General features: G+C 42.1%; 1 protein-coding gene across 2 annotated transcripts; it reads right to left on the bottom strand.

Annotated features, from left to right (window-relative positions):
* Positions 1 to 3,777: 3,777 nt before the first annotated feature.
* On the bottom strand, positions 3,778 to 15,894 carry LOC106562360 (transmembrane protein 41B-like). 2 transcript variants are annotated; one of them, XM_014127188.2, is made up of 7 exons: positions 15,628 to 15,894; positions 14,625 to 14,742; positions 9,472 to 9,600; positions 5,997 to 6,090; positions 5,774 to 5,878; positions 5,427 to 5,565; positions 3,778 to 4,258 (listed from the first exon to the last, which is right to left on the bottom strand). In XM_014127188.2, exons 1-7 carry the CDS (start codon positions 15,728 to 15,730, stop codon positions 4,089 to 4,091), a joined length of 858 nt encoding a protein of 285 aa, XP_013982663.1. In that variant the 5' UTR covers positions 15,731 to 15,894; the 3' UTR covers positions 3,778 to 4,088. The 2 variants fall into 2 exon arrangements, with proteins under 2 accessions (XP_013982663.1, XP_013982664.1); XM_014127189.2 differs by lacking the exon at positions 3,778 to 4,258 and adding an exon at positions 4,816 to 4,995.
* Between the last annotated feature and the right edge of the window lie 365 nt (positions 15,895 to 16,259).

Raw genomic sequence — 16,259 nt, forward strand, 5'->3', positions numbered from 1 at the left:
AGAAGAGTAGACAGTGCTTGAGACATGGACTTTGAAGAAACATCAACAGTAAGACTGCCCAAGTGCACATTTACTTCATCAACCTCTAGATACAATCAGAAGGTTTCACAGCAGCAGAGAATTCGTATAATGCCATCAGGTAAGGCCAAATAAAAATCACTCCAATCACATCAAAGCACCCAAACTACAGTACAAATTAGGCATAACACCAACAGATACATACAGGTTGGTCTCTAAGAAATATATACACTGCCTTAAGAAACTATTCACACCCCTTGACTCTTTTTCTTGTGTTACAGCCTGAATTTAAAATGTATTCCATTTAGATTTTTTTGTCACTGCCCTTCATACAACACCCCTTGTCAAAGTGGAATTATGTTTACAAACGAATAAAAATTGAAAAGCTGAATAGTCTTGAGTTAATAAGTATTCAACACCTTTGTTATTGAGGCTTGCCATTAGTTCAGGAGTAAAAATGTGCTCAACCTGTCGCATGGACTCACTATGTGCAATAATAGTGTCTAACATGATTTTTTTATGACTACCTCATCTGTCCCAACACATACAGATAATTGTAAGGTCCCTGAATCAAGGAGGGAATTTCAAACGCAGATTCAAAGCCCAGGGAGGTTTTCCAATGCCTCACGTAGGGCATCTATTTGTAGTTAGATGGGTAAAAAAAAGATTTTGACTATCCCGTCGAGCATGGTGAAGTTACTAATTACACTTTGGAGACAAATTCACCTTTCAGCAGGACAATAACCTAAAACACAAGGCCAAATATACACTGGAGTTGCTTACCAAGATGACATTCAATGTTCCTGAGTGGCCTAGTTACAGTTTTCACTTAAAGCTCGCCGCCATTGGACTCTAGAGCAGTGGAAACGCATTCTCTGGAGTGATCAATCACGCTACAACATCTGACAGTCCGACAGATGGGTTTGGCGGATGCCAGGAGAACGTTACCGGTCTCAATGCAACTAAGTTTGGTGGAGGAGGAATAATGGTTCGGGCTAGGCCCCTTAGTCCGAGTGAAGGGTAGTCTTAACACTCCAGCATAATGACATTCTAGACGATTCTATGCTTCCAAATTTGTGGCAACAGTGTGGGGAAGGTCCTTTCCTGTTTCAGCATGACAATGCCCCTGTGCACAAAGCAAGGTCCACACAGAAATGATTTGTTGAGATCGGTGTGGAAGAACTTGACTGGCCTGCACAGAGCCCTGACCTCAACCCAATCAAACACCTTTGGGAAGAATTGGAATACCGACTGCAGCAAAAGGGGGGACCAACTCCATATGAATGCCCATGATTTTGGAATGAGACCTTCAACAAGCAGGTGTCCACATACTTTTGGTCACGTAGTGTATATTAGTGTTTTATTTTTACAAAATGTTAGAATTTTTCTTCCACTTTGACAGAGTATTGTGTAGATCGTTGACAAAAATTAAATCCATTTTAATCCCACAACAACATTTGGAAAAGTCAAGGGGTGTGACTACTTTCTGAAGGCACTGTACATGAAGTAGCAGTGTGAAATCACTAACACATGGGAAAAGCATGAACAACCAAAAATCTAATTGGTAGCTTTGCAAAGGGCACTGCTGGGTCATCCACTACTGCATTTCTCAACTGGCAGAGCATTTGGACTGGTGACGCACAAGAGGGAGAGCACACAGACAGAGAGGCAGTCTCAGCACCATTAGTAGAACAAATATAAAAGAATAGTATACAAAACACCAGTTTTCAATACTTGATATGCCGTTTCATACAATTAAAGGGGAAATCCAATTATTAGCGATGCTTTTGCTGGGCCTATCACTAAAACATCAAGGGTTTCATATTTATCTTACTACAGTTAAAGTCGGAAGTTTACATACACCTTAGCCAAATACATTTTAACTCAGTTTTTCACAATTCCTGACATTTAATCCTAATAAGAATTCCCTGTCTTAGGTCAGTTAGGATCACCAATTTATTTTAAGAATGTGAAATGTCAGAATAATAGTAGAGAGAATACATATTTTTCAGCTTTTATTTCTTTCATCACATTCCCAGTGGGTCAGAAGTTTACATACATTCAATTAGTACTTGGTAGCATTGCCTTTAAATTGTTTAACTTGGGTCAAACGTTTCAGGTAGCCTTCCACAAGCTTCCCACAATAAATTGGGTGAATGTTGGCCCATTCCTCCTGACAGAGCTGGTGTAACTGAGTCAGGTTTGTCGGCCTCCTTGCTCGCATGCACTTTTTCAGTTCTGCCCACAACCTTTCTATAGGATTGAGGTCAGGGCTTTGTGATGGCCACTCCAATAACTTGACTTTGTTGTCCTTAAGTCATTTTGCCACAAGTTTGCTTGCAAGTCTGCTTGGGGTCATTGTCCATTTGGAAGACCCATTTGCGACCAAGCTTTAACTTCCTGACTGATGTCTTGAGATGTTGCTTCAATATATCCACATAATTTTCCTCCCTCATGATTCTATCTATTTTGTGAAGTGCATCAGTCCCTCCTGCAGCAAAGCACCCCCACAACATGATGCTGCCACCCCCATGCTTCATGGTTGGGATGGTGTTCTTCGGCTTGCAAGCATCCCCCTTTTTCCTCCAAACATGACAATGGTCATTATGGCTAAACAGTTCTATTTTTGTTTCATCAGACCAGAGGACATTTCTCCAAAAAGTACAATCTTTGTCCCCATGTGCAGTTGCAAACCGTAGTCTGCCTTTTTTATGTCGGTTTTGGAGCAGTGGCTTCTTCCTTGCTGAGCAGCCTTTCAGGTTATGTCGATATAGGACTCGTTTTAATGTGGATATAGATACTTTTGTACCTGTTTCCTCCAGCATCTTCACAAGGTCCTTTGCTGTTGTTCTGGGATTGATTTGCACTTTTCGCACCAAAGTACGTTCATCTCTAGGAGACAGAACGCATCTCCTTCCAGAACGGTATGACGGCAGCGTGGTCCCGTGGTGTTTATACTTGCGTACTATTGTTTGTACATATGAACGTGGTACCTTCAGGTGCTTGGAAATTGCTCCAAGGATGAACCAGACTTGTGGAGGTCTACAATTTTTTTTCTTAAGTCTTGGCTGATTTCTTTTGATTTCCCCATGATGTCAAGCAAAGAGGCACTGAGTTTGAAGGTAGGCCTTGAAATACATCCACAGGTACACCTCCAATTGACTCAAATGATGTCAATTAGCCCATCAGAAGCTTCTAAAGTCATGACATCATTTTCTGGAATTTTCCAAGCTGTTTACAGGCCCAGTAAACTTCTGACCCAATGGAATTGTGATAGATTATTTCACTTATAATTCACTGTCTGTAAACAATTGTTTGAAAAATGACTTGTGTCATATACAAAGTAGATGTCCTAACCGACTTGCCAAAACTATAGTTTGTTAACAAGAAATTTGTGGAGTGGTTGAAAAATGAGATTTAACTGCATGTGTTCACATGCATATTTTTCATGTCAACATTGATGGCACACAGATCATTTTAGGGTGGTGTGTTAACAATATCTTCAAATGATTGAACATATTAAATAATTTAGAATGTTCTATCTAACCAGTGTATAAAACAGTCATAACAATTGTCCTAAAATTTTGTGAAAATCAAAAACACTGAACTGCAACTCTGATCAGTATTGCTTTGACGTCACCCATATCACACAGGTAAAGAGATTAAATCAATTCAAAACACGGTTAAAGAAATACAAAGGAGGGAAGTGTAGCTTGAACTTGTGAGAACCATTGTGAGTAAAAACAATAAAGACAGATGCCTGATGTTTTCTGTATCCTTTCTTAAAATCTTAAATTTACAGGCAAGCAACATTTAACAAATATGGGAGAACAAACCCAAGGATGAGCAGAGGCCAGTTAGTCCTTTGTAGAGCACAAAGTTGAGGTGGCCACAACCACATGTTTTGGTCACAGGAGTCAGGGTTGTGTCAACGGGCAATGTTTCCACAGCAACCTCAGCAGGTGTGAGGGACAGCAACAGGCAGGACTATGTGAGTGACAGCGGGGTGTACCATTCCTGAGCCAAGGGACGGGCTGGGGGATCAGGCAGGCAGATGAGTTGCCTAGTGCCTACTCCATCTTCTGCTGCAGTTTCTTCTGGAAGCAGACAGGCAGGATAGAGAGTACAGCCAGGACACCTAGCACAATCAGAGAGTTCCAAGACACTGCCTCCCCAGCTGTCGTCAGTTTATACAGAGTTGTACCAGCGTTGATCGCCACGAAGGACGGTGGGGCCACTCCTAACAGTCAGAGATAAGGGAGGAAGTCAGTACTGTATGACAGCCAAGGCATTCCTAGGCGATCACCACATATTTCTGTAGAAAAGTCAATAAAGGCTTGAGCTCCTTTTTTTTAATACTGTGTTGAGCTCTTGACGGTAGGTGCACTTAATTCAAAAGCCCTGCGCACTGGGTAAGCAGCGTTCCCATTTTTAAGTATTTTATTTGTCTGAAGAGACAAACTCCGCCTACCCGGCGGACCGGCAAATCTGTGACTAAATCGAGTGCACCTACTGCGCTGCCCAATCGGATGGCTCAAATCACCGTGGCTATAGAGTTCCATGACCCTGGCCACAGCCAGGTATAATAGGCTATAGCCTACGTAAGATTTAATAACTTTTAAAACCATGACTACAGAGACTGTCAACGAATACAGCAAAGAGCTGCTGTTTTTATGAGTGAGTTCATGTTTAAGTTTATATTCAGCACTGTCACTGTTTTTATTCAACACTATTACTAAAAGCTGCTTCTCCGTACTTCTGCTCGGGCTGCAGCTGCAATGAATGAGTAGCCAAGTATCGATAGCACCACGTTTTATTATTATTATTAGCAGCTTGTCGTGTCGATTTTATATTCAATGAATATTTAACTTTCTCTGGTCATAGGAACAACATGAATTTGTGCATGAGGCAGATGCGGTGCGACTCGAGTTTCACCATCAGGTGGAAGATGGTGTTCCCTCTCTCTGATCAGTCTCACTGGAGAAAAGGAAGGAGAAAGCAGGGACCGTGAGAGGCGGTTGGGAAAAATAGTTTTTAATGGTCAAACAACTCGCAACTAGAGCTCTGACATTTCGACCTGAAGATCACTGACGTCGTGATTTGACCTCGTTGACCATCAGATGCAGGTACCATCAATATAGCCAATATGCTGTGATAATGTATTCGGCCTACTGCCCAAACCTCATTCCTACAAAACTGTTTGTGTGAGGTTAATGTAAAAAAAAAAATGTTTTAAATAAAATTCTGAGCTGTAGAGCTCAGCTTTTTAGACTGCGAAAGTGATCTTGACTCAGAAAAAGGTTGGTGGTCAATCTTTGAGAGATTCAAAAATAGCTCTGCAATAAAGACATGCAACACTGTTTTCTACTGAGAAGGAAATACTGGATTTTGATATATCTTAGCCTTACCAAAGAAAGTACCAAGGAAGAAGACCCCCAAAGGCACGTTGATGACGGGTGAGGTGATGTTAATGAACCAGTTGGGGAGAAAGGGAGTGATCCTCAGAAATATGATGTAATTGATGAGATGATCTCTGTGCTTGTCTACCTGTAATTGAAAACAGATAGCAGAACCTGTCATTCACAGTAAAGCTTGGAGGCTACTAGCCCCCTACTAAGACTCCACTGTTCTGTGGGTGCAGATAGACATGTGGCTGTTACTAAACTGTTAAAGTTTGCTTGTACTCTCATATCATCAACTTCCTACACTGTTCAAGTACAAAATCGACCCGTTTTTTCCTTCCAAAAGGTCTTACCTGCTGGGACCATTTCTGGGCTCTCTCTGTCAGGTATCTGTAGACCACTGGTCGCCCCACTAGATAAGACAGCATGTAGCAGAAGGAAGCCCCCAGGCCAGAGCACTGGAAAACACAGTGACAGAGGGAGTACATTTTGTAAACCGAGTCCGGTTTACAGAGTCAAAGTACATTTTGGATATGTCACCACTATTATTAGTTCTTGTGCCCATAGTATACTCACCAGGCAGACAAGGAAAAGAGCCAGGGGGAAGGGGTAGAGATAGCCAGACAGGATACTGAGGAAGATGGATCCAGGGATCGCAAATGTCTGGAGGCTGAGTCAGCAGCATCAAGGAATACAGCTCAAGGGTTGAACACACAGCAGCATGTGCACACACACACTTGTGGATGCAGTCACAAAAATACACGGAACAAAAATATAAAAACGCAAGATGCAACAATTTCGAAGATTTTGTGGCCTGAGGAATGTTGTCCCACTCCTCTTCAATGACTGTGTGAAGTTTCTGGATATTGGCAGGAACTGGAACACGCTGTCGTACACTTAAATCCACAGCATCCCAAACCTTCTCAACGGGTGACATATCTGGTGAGTATGCATGGCATGGAAGAACTGGCACATTTTCAAATTCCAGGAATTGTGTACAGATTCTTGCAACATGGGGCCGTGCATTATCATGCGGAAACATGAACACATAGGTGTTCCTTCCCACCTGGACAAAAGGAACACCTATGTGAGAACGCTGTTCATTGACTACAGCTCAGCGTTCAACACCATAGTGCCCACAAAGCTAAGGACTCTGGGACTAAACACCTCCCTCTACAACTGGATCCTGGACTTCCTGACGGGCTGCCCCCAGGTGGTAAGAGTAGGCAACAACACGTCTGCCACGCTGATCCTTAAAACTGGGGCCCCTCAGGGGTGTGTACTTAGTCCCCTCCTGTACTCCCTGTTCACCCACAACTACGTGGCCAAACACGACTCCAACATCATCATTAAGTTTGCTGACGACACAACAGTGGTAGGCCTGATCACCGACAACGATGAGACGTCAGTTGAAGTCAGAACTGGAAGTGTGGTGCCAGGACAACAACCTCTCCCTCAATGTGAGCAAGACAAAGGAGCTGATCGTGGACTACAGGAAAAGGCGGGCCAAACAGGCCCCCATCAACATCGACGGGGCTTTAGTGGAGCGGGTCGAGAGTTTCAAGTTCCTTCGTGTCCACATCACCAACGAACTATCAAGGTCCAAGCACACCAAGACAGTCGTGAAGAGGGCACGACAAAACCTTTTTCCCCTCAGGAGACCGAATTGTTTTTGGCATGGGTCCCCAGATCCTCAAAAAGGTTCTACAGGTGTACCATCGAGAGCATCCTGACCGATTGCATCACTACAGTATGGCAACTGCTCGGCATCTGACCATAAGGCGCTACAGAGGATAGTGCGTATGGCCTAGTACATCACTGGAGTCAAACTTCCTGCCATCCAGGACCTATATAATAGGCGGTGTCAGAGGAAAGACCATAAAATTGTCAAAAACTCCAGCCACCCAAGTTATATATTGATCTCTCTGCTACTGCACGGCAAGCGGTACCGGAGCGCCAAGTCTAGGACCAAAAGGCTCCTCAACAGCTTCTACCCCCAAGCCATAAGACTGCTGAACAATTAATAAAAATCGCCACCAGACTATTTCCTTTTGACAAGCACACAGATGAGCTTCCCAGACACGGTTTCTGACAGTTTGGGCAGAAATTCTTCTGTTTTGCAAACCCACCGTTTCATCAGCTATCCGGGTGGCTGGTCTCAGATGATCCCGCAGGTGAAGATCAGTTTGTAGGTCCTGGGCTGGCGTGGTTACATGTGGTCTGCGGTTGTGTGGCCGGTTGGAAGTACTGCCAAATTCTCTAAAATTACATTGGAGGCAGCTTATGGTAGAGAAATTAAACATTCAGTTCTCTGGCAACAGCTCTAGTGGACATTGCTGCAGTCAGCATGCTAATTGCATGCTCCCTCAACTTGAAACATCTGTGGCATTGTGTTGTGTGACAAAACTACACATTTTAGAGTCGCCTTTTATTGTCCCCAGCACAAGGTGCACCTGTGTCATGATCATGCTGTTTAATCAGCTTCTTGATATGCCAGACCTGTCAGGTGGACGGATTATCTTGCTTTTTGTGCATATGGAACATTTCTGTGATCTTTTATTTCAGCTCATGAAACATGGGACCAACACTTTACATGATGCGTTTATACTTATGTTCAGTATAGTTAAGACATACTCCACTGTAGTACTATACAGTGCCAGTTTATTATAGATCTGGCTGCAGGCCTAATTTGTAGTCATCTGCCCACTTTCAGCAACATCAGAGGCAGATAGAAGTATCAGCTATAAAAGAGGTGGGGGGGGTTCCAGTGGTACCACCTCATATCAAAACATCATCCATATTCAGAGCACATTTATTTTGATGAATATGAATAAACACTACACAGTATGAACTATGAATACAAATGCAGTATCATGGCTGATGTCTTCTACCGCTAGTTTGCTTAACCTCTTTTCCCTTCACTCTCTAGGAACATGTTAATGCATAGTGTCTGTGCTCTGGCCAGTATGTGCTAACAACACAAGGACTGGACCAGCTCACCAGGCCCCAGCCACTGTCTGGGATGTGTTGCCTTGTAGTTTTACTGGTAATGTTGCTGACCTTTACCATGTTGTGGGCAAAGCATTCCTCAGATAGGATATCCTAACATTTATTTACCAGTAAAACTACAAGGCAACACATCACAGACAGTGGCTGGGGCCTGGTCAGCTGGTCCAGTCCTTCTGCTGTTAGCACATACTGGCCAGAGCACAGACAGTATGCATTAATATGTGCCAAGACAGTGAAGGGGAAAGAGATTAGGCAAACTAGCAGAGGAAGCAGGGTAGAAGACATCAGGCATGATACTGCATTTGTATTCATAGTTCATACTGTGCAGTGTTAATTCATATTCTTCACAAAATGTGCTCTAAAGATGGATGTTTACATATGATGTGGGACCATAACATGCATCGGACCATGTTTTCCTCCTCTTTTATAGCGGATAATTCTATCTGCCCGTAATGTCTGTCTGAAGTACAATTGACAAAGCTGGAACAGAGTTTCTATTTCAAATAGCTGTGGGTGGAAAGGAAGTCCTTAGAACCTACTGTACTGATAAAGTTTAACTTGTGTGCACTGCATGTCCATGTCTGCATTAATCTGTCTTCTTCTGTCATAAAATTAGGGAAAATGTACAGCACACTGTGGCTGTTGTAAACACAAGAATTGCCTGAATTAATACTCAAGGATCAAAGCCCACTGTACCCCCACCCCCTACTTCTCCATTCATTATCCAGAGGCAAGCCCATGCCTTTATTATGGCCTTGGAATGGCTGGCTGCTTTGTTCAAAGGAAATAATGAATGAGAGGGAGACCGAGCGGGTGAGAGCAAGGTAGGGGAGAATAGGGATGATGCAATCAACAGGCCCATCACAGAGTAACAAAAGCCTCTCTTGGTCCGCTTCCCTGTCTTGTCGCTCTCCTCTGCTGACCCACTGGAATACAGAGGGGGCCTCACAGACTTGATGCATGTTGAAACAGCTAATAAGTATGCATCTCAATCTTCCAAAAGTTGACAACTTTGCAATACACTTACTACCCAAAAGGATACAAGATATAGGTGGTAAAGTAGGCTACTAACACTTGGGTGTAGTAGGTGTCCTTATATTTGGAAAGTACAGTGCCCAAGGCTTTAGCATCATCCATATCTTTGGGGATTTTAATAATAGCCATCTCATCACTGAAACGAAAAAACGTGGATATCAATTCACCATCACACAATGTTGTGGATAAATAAAAAGAGAAATTAAAACGTGACCGTCTTTATTGGAGTGTGTCATACTAGGCTGTCGACAATTTAAATCAAATGATTCTCATCATTAGCTGTGATAATCATTGATAACAGGCTCCTATATAGATGCAATAGGCTGATTTCCGAACAGCCATTACATGGTGATACTTCCTTTGTTTTCTATTCGACGTCCCAGGTGTCTTCTAAACTCTGATGGCTAGTTGCAGGGAAATGTTTGAATTTAGAAAATGCTCCATTATAAAAACAAATCCATTTTTTCTCCATGAAATAATCCAACAATGTATACGCCACCATACACACACACACACACACATATATATACACACACACACATATATACACACATACACACACACAAAAAAAATAAAGGGAACACTAAAATAACACATCCTAGATCTGAATGAATGAAAAAATCTTATTAAATACTTTTTTCTTTACATAGTTGAATGTGCTGACAACAAAATAATCAATGCAAATCCAATTTATCAACCCATGGAGGTCTAGATTTGGAGTCACACTCAAAATTAAAGTGGAAAACCACACTACAGGCTGATCCAACTTTGATGTAATGTCCTTAAAACAAGTCAAAATGAAGCTCAGTAGTGTGTGTGGCCTCCACGTGCCTGTATGACCTCCCTACAACGCCTGGGCATGCTCCTGATGAGGTGGTGGATGGTCTCCTGAGGGATCTCCTCCCAGACCTGGACTAAAGCATCCGCCAACTCCTGGACAGTCTGTGGTGCAACGTGGCGTTGGTGGATGGAGCGAGACATGATGTCCCAGATGTGCTCAATTGGATTCAGGTCTGGGGAACGGGCGGGCCAGTCCATAGCATCAATGCCTTCCTCTTGCAGGAACTGCTGACACACTCCAGCCACATGAGGTCTAGCATCGTTTGCATTAGGAGGAACCCAGGGCCAACCGCACCAGCATATGGTCTCACAAGGGGTCTGAGGATCTCATCTCGGTACCTAATGGCAGTCAGGCTACCTCTGGCGAGCACATGGAGGGCTGTGCGGCCCCCCAAAGAAATGCCACCCCACACCATGACTGACCCACCGCCAAACCGGTCATGCTGGAGGATGTTGCAGGCGCAGAACGTTCTCCACGGCGTCTCCAGACTCTGTCACGGCTGTCACATGTGCTCAGTGTGAACCTGCTTCATCTGTGAAGAGCACAGGGCGCCAGTGGCGAATTTGCCAATCTTGGTGTTCTCTGGCAAATGCCAAACGTCCTGCACGGTGTTGGGCTGTAAGCACAACCCCCACCTGTGGACGTCGGGCCCTCATACCTCCCTCATGGAGTCTGTTTCTGACCGTTTGAGCAGACACATGCACATTTGTGGCCTGCTGGAGGTCATTTTGCAGGGCTCTGGCAGTGCTCCTCCTGCTCCTCCTTGCACAAAGGTGGAGGTAGCGGTCCTGCTGCTGGGTTGTTGCCCTCCTACGGCCTCCTCCACGTCTCCTGATGTACTGGCCTGTCTCCTGGTAGCGCCTCCATGCTCTGGACACTACGCTGACAGACACAGCAAACCTTCTTGCCACAGCTCGCATTGATGTGCCATCCTGGATGAGCTGCACTACCTGAGCCACTTGTGTGGGTTGTAGACTCCGTCTCATGCTACCACTAGAGTGAAAGCACCGCCAGCATTCAAAAGTGACCAAAACATCAGCCAAGAAGCATAAGAACTGAGAAGTGGTCTGTGGTCACCACCTGCAGAACCACTCCTTTATTGGGGGTGTCTTGCTAATTGCCTATAATTTCCACCTGTTGTCTATTCCATTTGCACAACAGCATGTGAAATTTATTGTCAATCAGTGTTGTTTCCTAAGTGGACAGTTTGATTTCACAGAAGTGTGATTGACTTGGAGTTACATTGTGTTGTTTAAGTGTTCCCTTTATTTTTTTGAGCAGTGTATATATACATATACATATACACACACACACACACACACACACACACACACACACACACACACACACACACACACATACACACACACACACATACATACACACACATACACATATATATATACACATACATATATACACATACATATATACATACATACATACACACATACATACACACACACATATATATACACATACATATACACACACACACACATACACACATACATACATACATACATACATACACACACACATACATACATTACATACATACAGTGGCAAAGAAGGGGATCGAGTGAAAAATGGCAGATATATGAGAGCAGAACTAATAAACAGCTCTGCCCCATCACTAAAATGGCCACCCCGATCAGAACTTCAGATCACAAAATGGCCGACTGCCAAAACTACAATTCCCAGAAGCAAGGGGAACCCTCAGAAGGTGGGGCTGACCCACAGATAAAGGGTCAAGACAAACCAGGAAGAGAGAAAGGATCTGTGAACCATAGAGAAAGAGATGATATATATATTGGCTGGATTTACCGTGTATGAGCTGGACTGTTTGGACTTAACAGTTGGCGTTTGGACCTGGACCTACCGAGAACACAATTCCTGTACCGAACCCTGCTATCCTTGACCTTGCCTACGGCCTGGGTGGACCAGGACGGAGAAACACACACACAGGTACTGTTCGAAAGAACTCTCATTCTGGGGTGATTTTGGTGACAGTTTCCCACTTAATTTGTGACAAACGCTCCTAATCTTGAAGAGATTTGACACAATATATTATACACTTTAAAAACACATATCTCCACACACACAGTTGAAGTCGGAAGTTTACATACACCTTAGCCAAATACATTTAAACTCAGTTTTTCACAATTCCTGAGATTTAATCCTAGTAAAAATTCCCTGTTTTAGGTCAGTTAGGATCACCACGTTCAGCTTTTATTTCTTTCATCACATTCCCAGTGCGTCAGAAGTTTACATACACTCAATTAGTATTTGGTAGCATTGCCTTTAAAAATTGTTTAACTTGTTAACTTGGGTCAAACGTTTTGGGTAGTCTTCCACCAGCTTCCCACAATAAAATGGGTGAATTTTGGCCCATTCCTCCTGACAGAGCTTGTGTCACTGAGTCAGGTTTGTAGGCCTCCTTTCTCGCACACGCTTTTTCAGTTCTGCCCACAAATTTTCTATGGGATTGAGGTCAGGGCTTTGATGGCCACTCCAATACCTTGACTTGGTTGTCCTTAAGCCATTTTACCACAACTTTTGAAGTATGCGTAGGGTCATTATCCATTTAGAAGACCCACCATTTAGAAGACCCACACCAAGCTTTAACTTCCTGACTGATGTCTTGATGTTGCTTCAATAAATCCACAATTTTCCTTCCTCGTGATGCCATCTATTTTGTGAAGTGCACCAGTCTCTCCTGCAGCAAAGCACTACCACAACATGCTGCTGCCACCCCCATGCTTCATGGTTGGGATGGTGTTCTTCGGCTTGCAAGCATCCCCCTTTTTCCTCCATAACGATGGTCATTATGGCCAAACAGTTCTATTTTTGTTTCATCAGACCAGGGGACATTTCTCCAAAAAGTATGATCTTTGTCCCTATGTGCAGTTGCAAACCGTAGTCTGGCTTTTTTTAATGGCGGTTTTGGAGCAGTGGCTTCTTCCTTGCTGAGCGGCCTTTCAGGTTATGTCGATATAGGACTCGTTTTACTGTGGATATAGATACTTTTGTACCCGTTTCCTCCAGCATCTTCACAAGGTCCTTTGCTGTTCTGGGATTGATTTGTACTTTTCACACCAAAGTACGTTCATCTCTAGGAGACAGAATGTCTCTCCTTCCTGAGCGGTATGACGGCTGCATGGTCCCATGGTGTTTATACTTGTGTACTATTGTTTGTACAGATGAACGTGGTACCTTCAGGCGTTTGGAAATTGCTCCCAAGGATGAACCAGACTTGTGGAGGTCTACCATTTTTTTTCTGTGGTCTTGGCTGATTTCTTTTGATTTTCACATGATGTCAAGCAAAGAGGCACTGAGTTTGAAGGTAGGCCTTGAAATACATCCACAGGTACACCTCCAATTGACTCAAATGATGTCAATTAGCCCATCAGAAGCTTCTAAAGCCATGACATCATTTTCTGCAATTTTCCAAGCTGTTTAAAGGCACAGTCAACTTAGTGTATGTAAACTTCTGACCCACTGGAATTGTGATAGTGAAATAATCTGTCTGTAAACAATTGTTTGAAAAATTACTTGTCATGCACAAAGTAGATGTCCTAACCGACTTGCCAAAACTATAGTTTGCTAACAAGAAATTTGTGGAGTGGTTGAAACACTTAGGTTGGAGTCATTAAAACTAGTTTATGTAAACTTCTGACTTCAACTGTGTGTGTGTGTGTGTGTGTGTGTGTGTGTGTATGTATGTATGTATGTATGTATATATATATATATCTATATATATATATATATACACATGATTTATCTATATCTATCTATAAATATCTATCTATAAATATATCTATAAATAAATAGATTTATAGATATTTATAGATATTTATATTTATAGATATTTATAGATATTTAGATTTATAGATATTTAGGTTTATAGATTTATAGATAGATATTTAGATTTATAGATAGATTTATAATTTAGATTTATAGCTTTATAGATAGATATAGATATATTTATATTGATAGATAGATATATTTATAGATATTTATATTGATAGATAGATAGATAGATATATTTATAGATAGATAGATAGATATATAGATATAGATAGATAGATTTATCTATATATATATCTCATGTAAAGGTTGGTTGAAAATATGCCTATACCGGAGCCTGTTATCAATGTTATCACAGCGAATGATGAGAACCGTTTGAATGAAATTATTTAACTTGGCTGGTGAATGCCATTTGGTATGCTGTTTCACAAAAGTTACACATGTTGTAGAAAAGTAACTCTTTGTACATGGGTCGGCTTGCTGGAAAGATAAATGCAAAGAACAATTACTTGTTAAGCTCTGGGAAATTCCTGTACACTAGGTACATGACAGAAGCAGCGCAGGTGAAGACAGACAGCAGGATGAGGAGAGACATGCGAGCTGAGCCCCCTCCAGTGTATTGAGTCTCTGTGGAGAGATGAGTAGCTAAGTTATATAGCACACACAGTCAGCAAATTGAAAATATCTTGATAAGCCTATATATTCTTCTGTAACAACAGCAGTAAGCCTCATGTAATGTCTTGCTTCACTTTGCATCACTTGTTGTTCTAGTTCCTGGTTGATTTCCCCAGAGTACATGAAGCATGTTATGTAGTCAAACCATTCAAGATATATAATCCTTGAAACTGACTACATGTATTCTAACTTTGATTATAATGTATTCTAACTCTGCCTATGTTTTCACAAGAATCCAAGCTTATCTGTTTATTTTAAAAGGTTAAACAAAATGTATAAATAATGTGTGTATTGTGTAACATCCTGTTATGATAATTGTGTTGCTCCATCTATATAATAGCATTACATGGTTAGCCTAATATTTTCCTGACTTCATCCAAGTGGTTCTGTCATTAATTAACATTAGTAACTTAACGTCAAACTGGGTATGGTCCCTGACAGTGGCTGACCGTGGCTGGATAGATAGCAACCTACTACGTTACTAACCTGATCATGTGAATTTCAACCAAAGATACTGGTAACTAACCCATTTTGTCTGCGCTTCAACTCCATCATACCACCAGCCTTGAAAGCAAGCAACTTCTGAATCTTGATAATCAGCTGTTAACGTTAGTTAACTAACGCTGACTAACAACAGCATATCCGAATTTCACAATCATCTGCCTGGTTATTAAGCCGGCTGGCAACATTATTTAACAAGACGTTTACCACATCATAAAACAGTAATGTATCTTAACGTTAGCTAATCAATTAGAATAACAAGTAAATTAGCTAGCTATACTAGCCAGTTAGCCGGGATAGCAACGTCGTTAGCAATCTAACGTTAACTATACATACCTTTGAGGGTTTGTGCCTCGTTACATTTTGTCTTCGGTTCTTCGTGTAACGTTACTAACGAAACACTATCGGCCTCTCGTCTTTCTCTTCGTTTCTTGGCCATGTCCGCTTATTAAATTAAGATATCGATCTAGCTACACCGACCTGGGTATAATACACCGGGCTTCTGTCAAACTTGAAAGTAAGGGACAAGAAACCGCTTTACCAACCGGCGACCAGCAAATTGACACATTCCCACAACCTTTCACCTTTTCTGAGTTTGTTTCTCTACATTTTCCCCACAGTGCCCCTATGGGGCACCTTATTGTATTTCCAAAACAATGCTACAGCAGCACAGAGTTTAGTGTTTATATAGTATATTATTGTCGTTTTTACAGTAGCAGTAATATTAGTAGCTTTCATTTATGTGACTAGGTTTTGAGTACAACATCTAGATGTTGGTTGTTCTCAGATGTTATGTCATCCAAATCATCATGAAAGATGGTTATGAAAACTTAAAATCGACAAGCCAACTGCAATGACATGCTTTCCATTTTCATAATAGTTTGTTCTCATTACCAGCAGTGTCTTTATTTACTGACCGTAAGACAGTGTGAGAGCGAGATCACACATGTAGAACTACAACTCCTAGA

The sequence above is a fragment of the Salmo salar genome, chromosome ssa11 (genome assembly GCF_905237065.1).
Source record: "Salmo salar chromosome ssa11, Ssal_v3.1, whole genome shotgun sequence".
Classification (NCBI taxonomy): domain Eukaryota; kingdom Metazoa; phylum Chordata; class Actinopteri; order Salmoniformes; family Salmonidae; genus Salmo; species Salmo salar.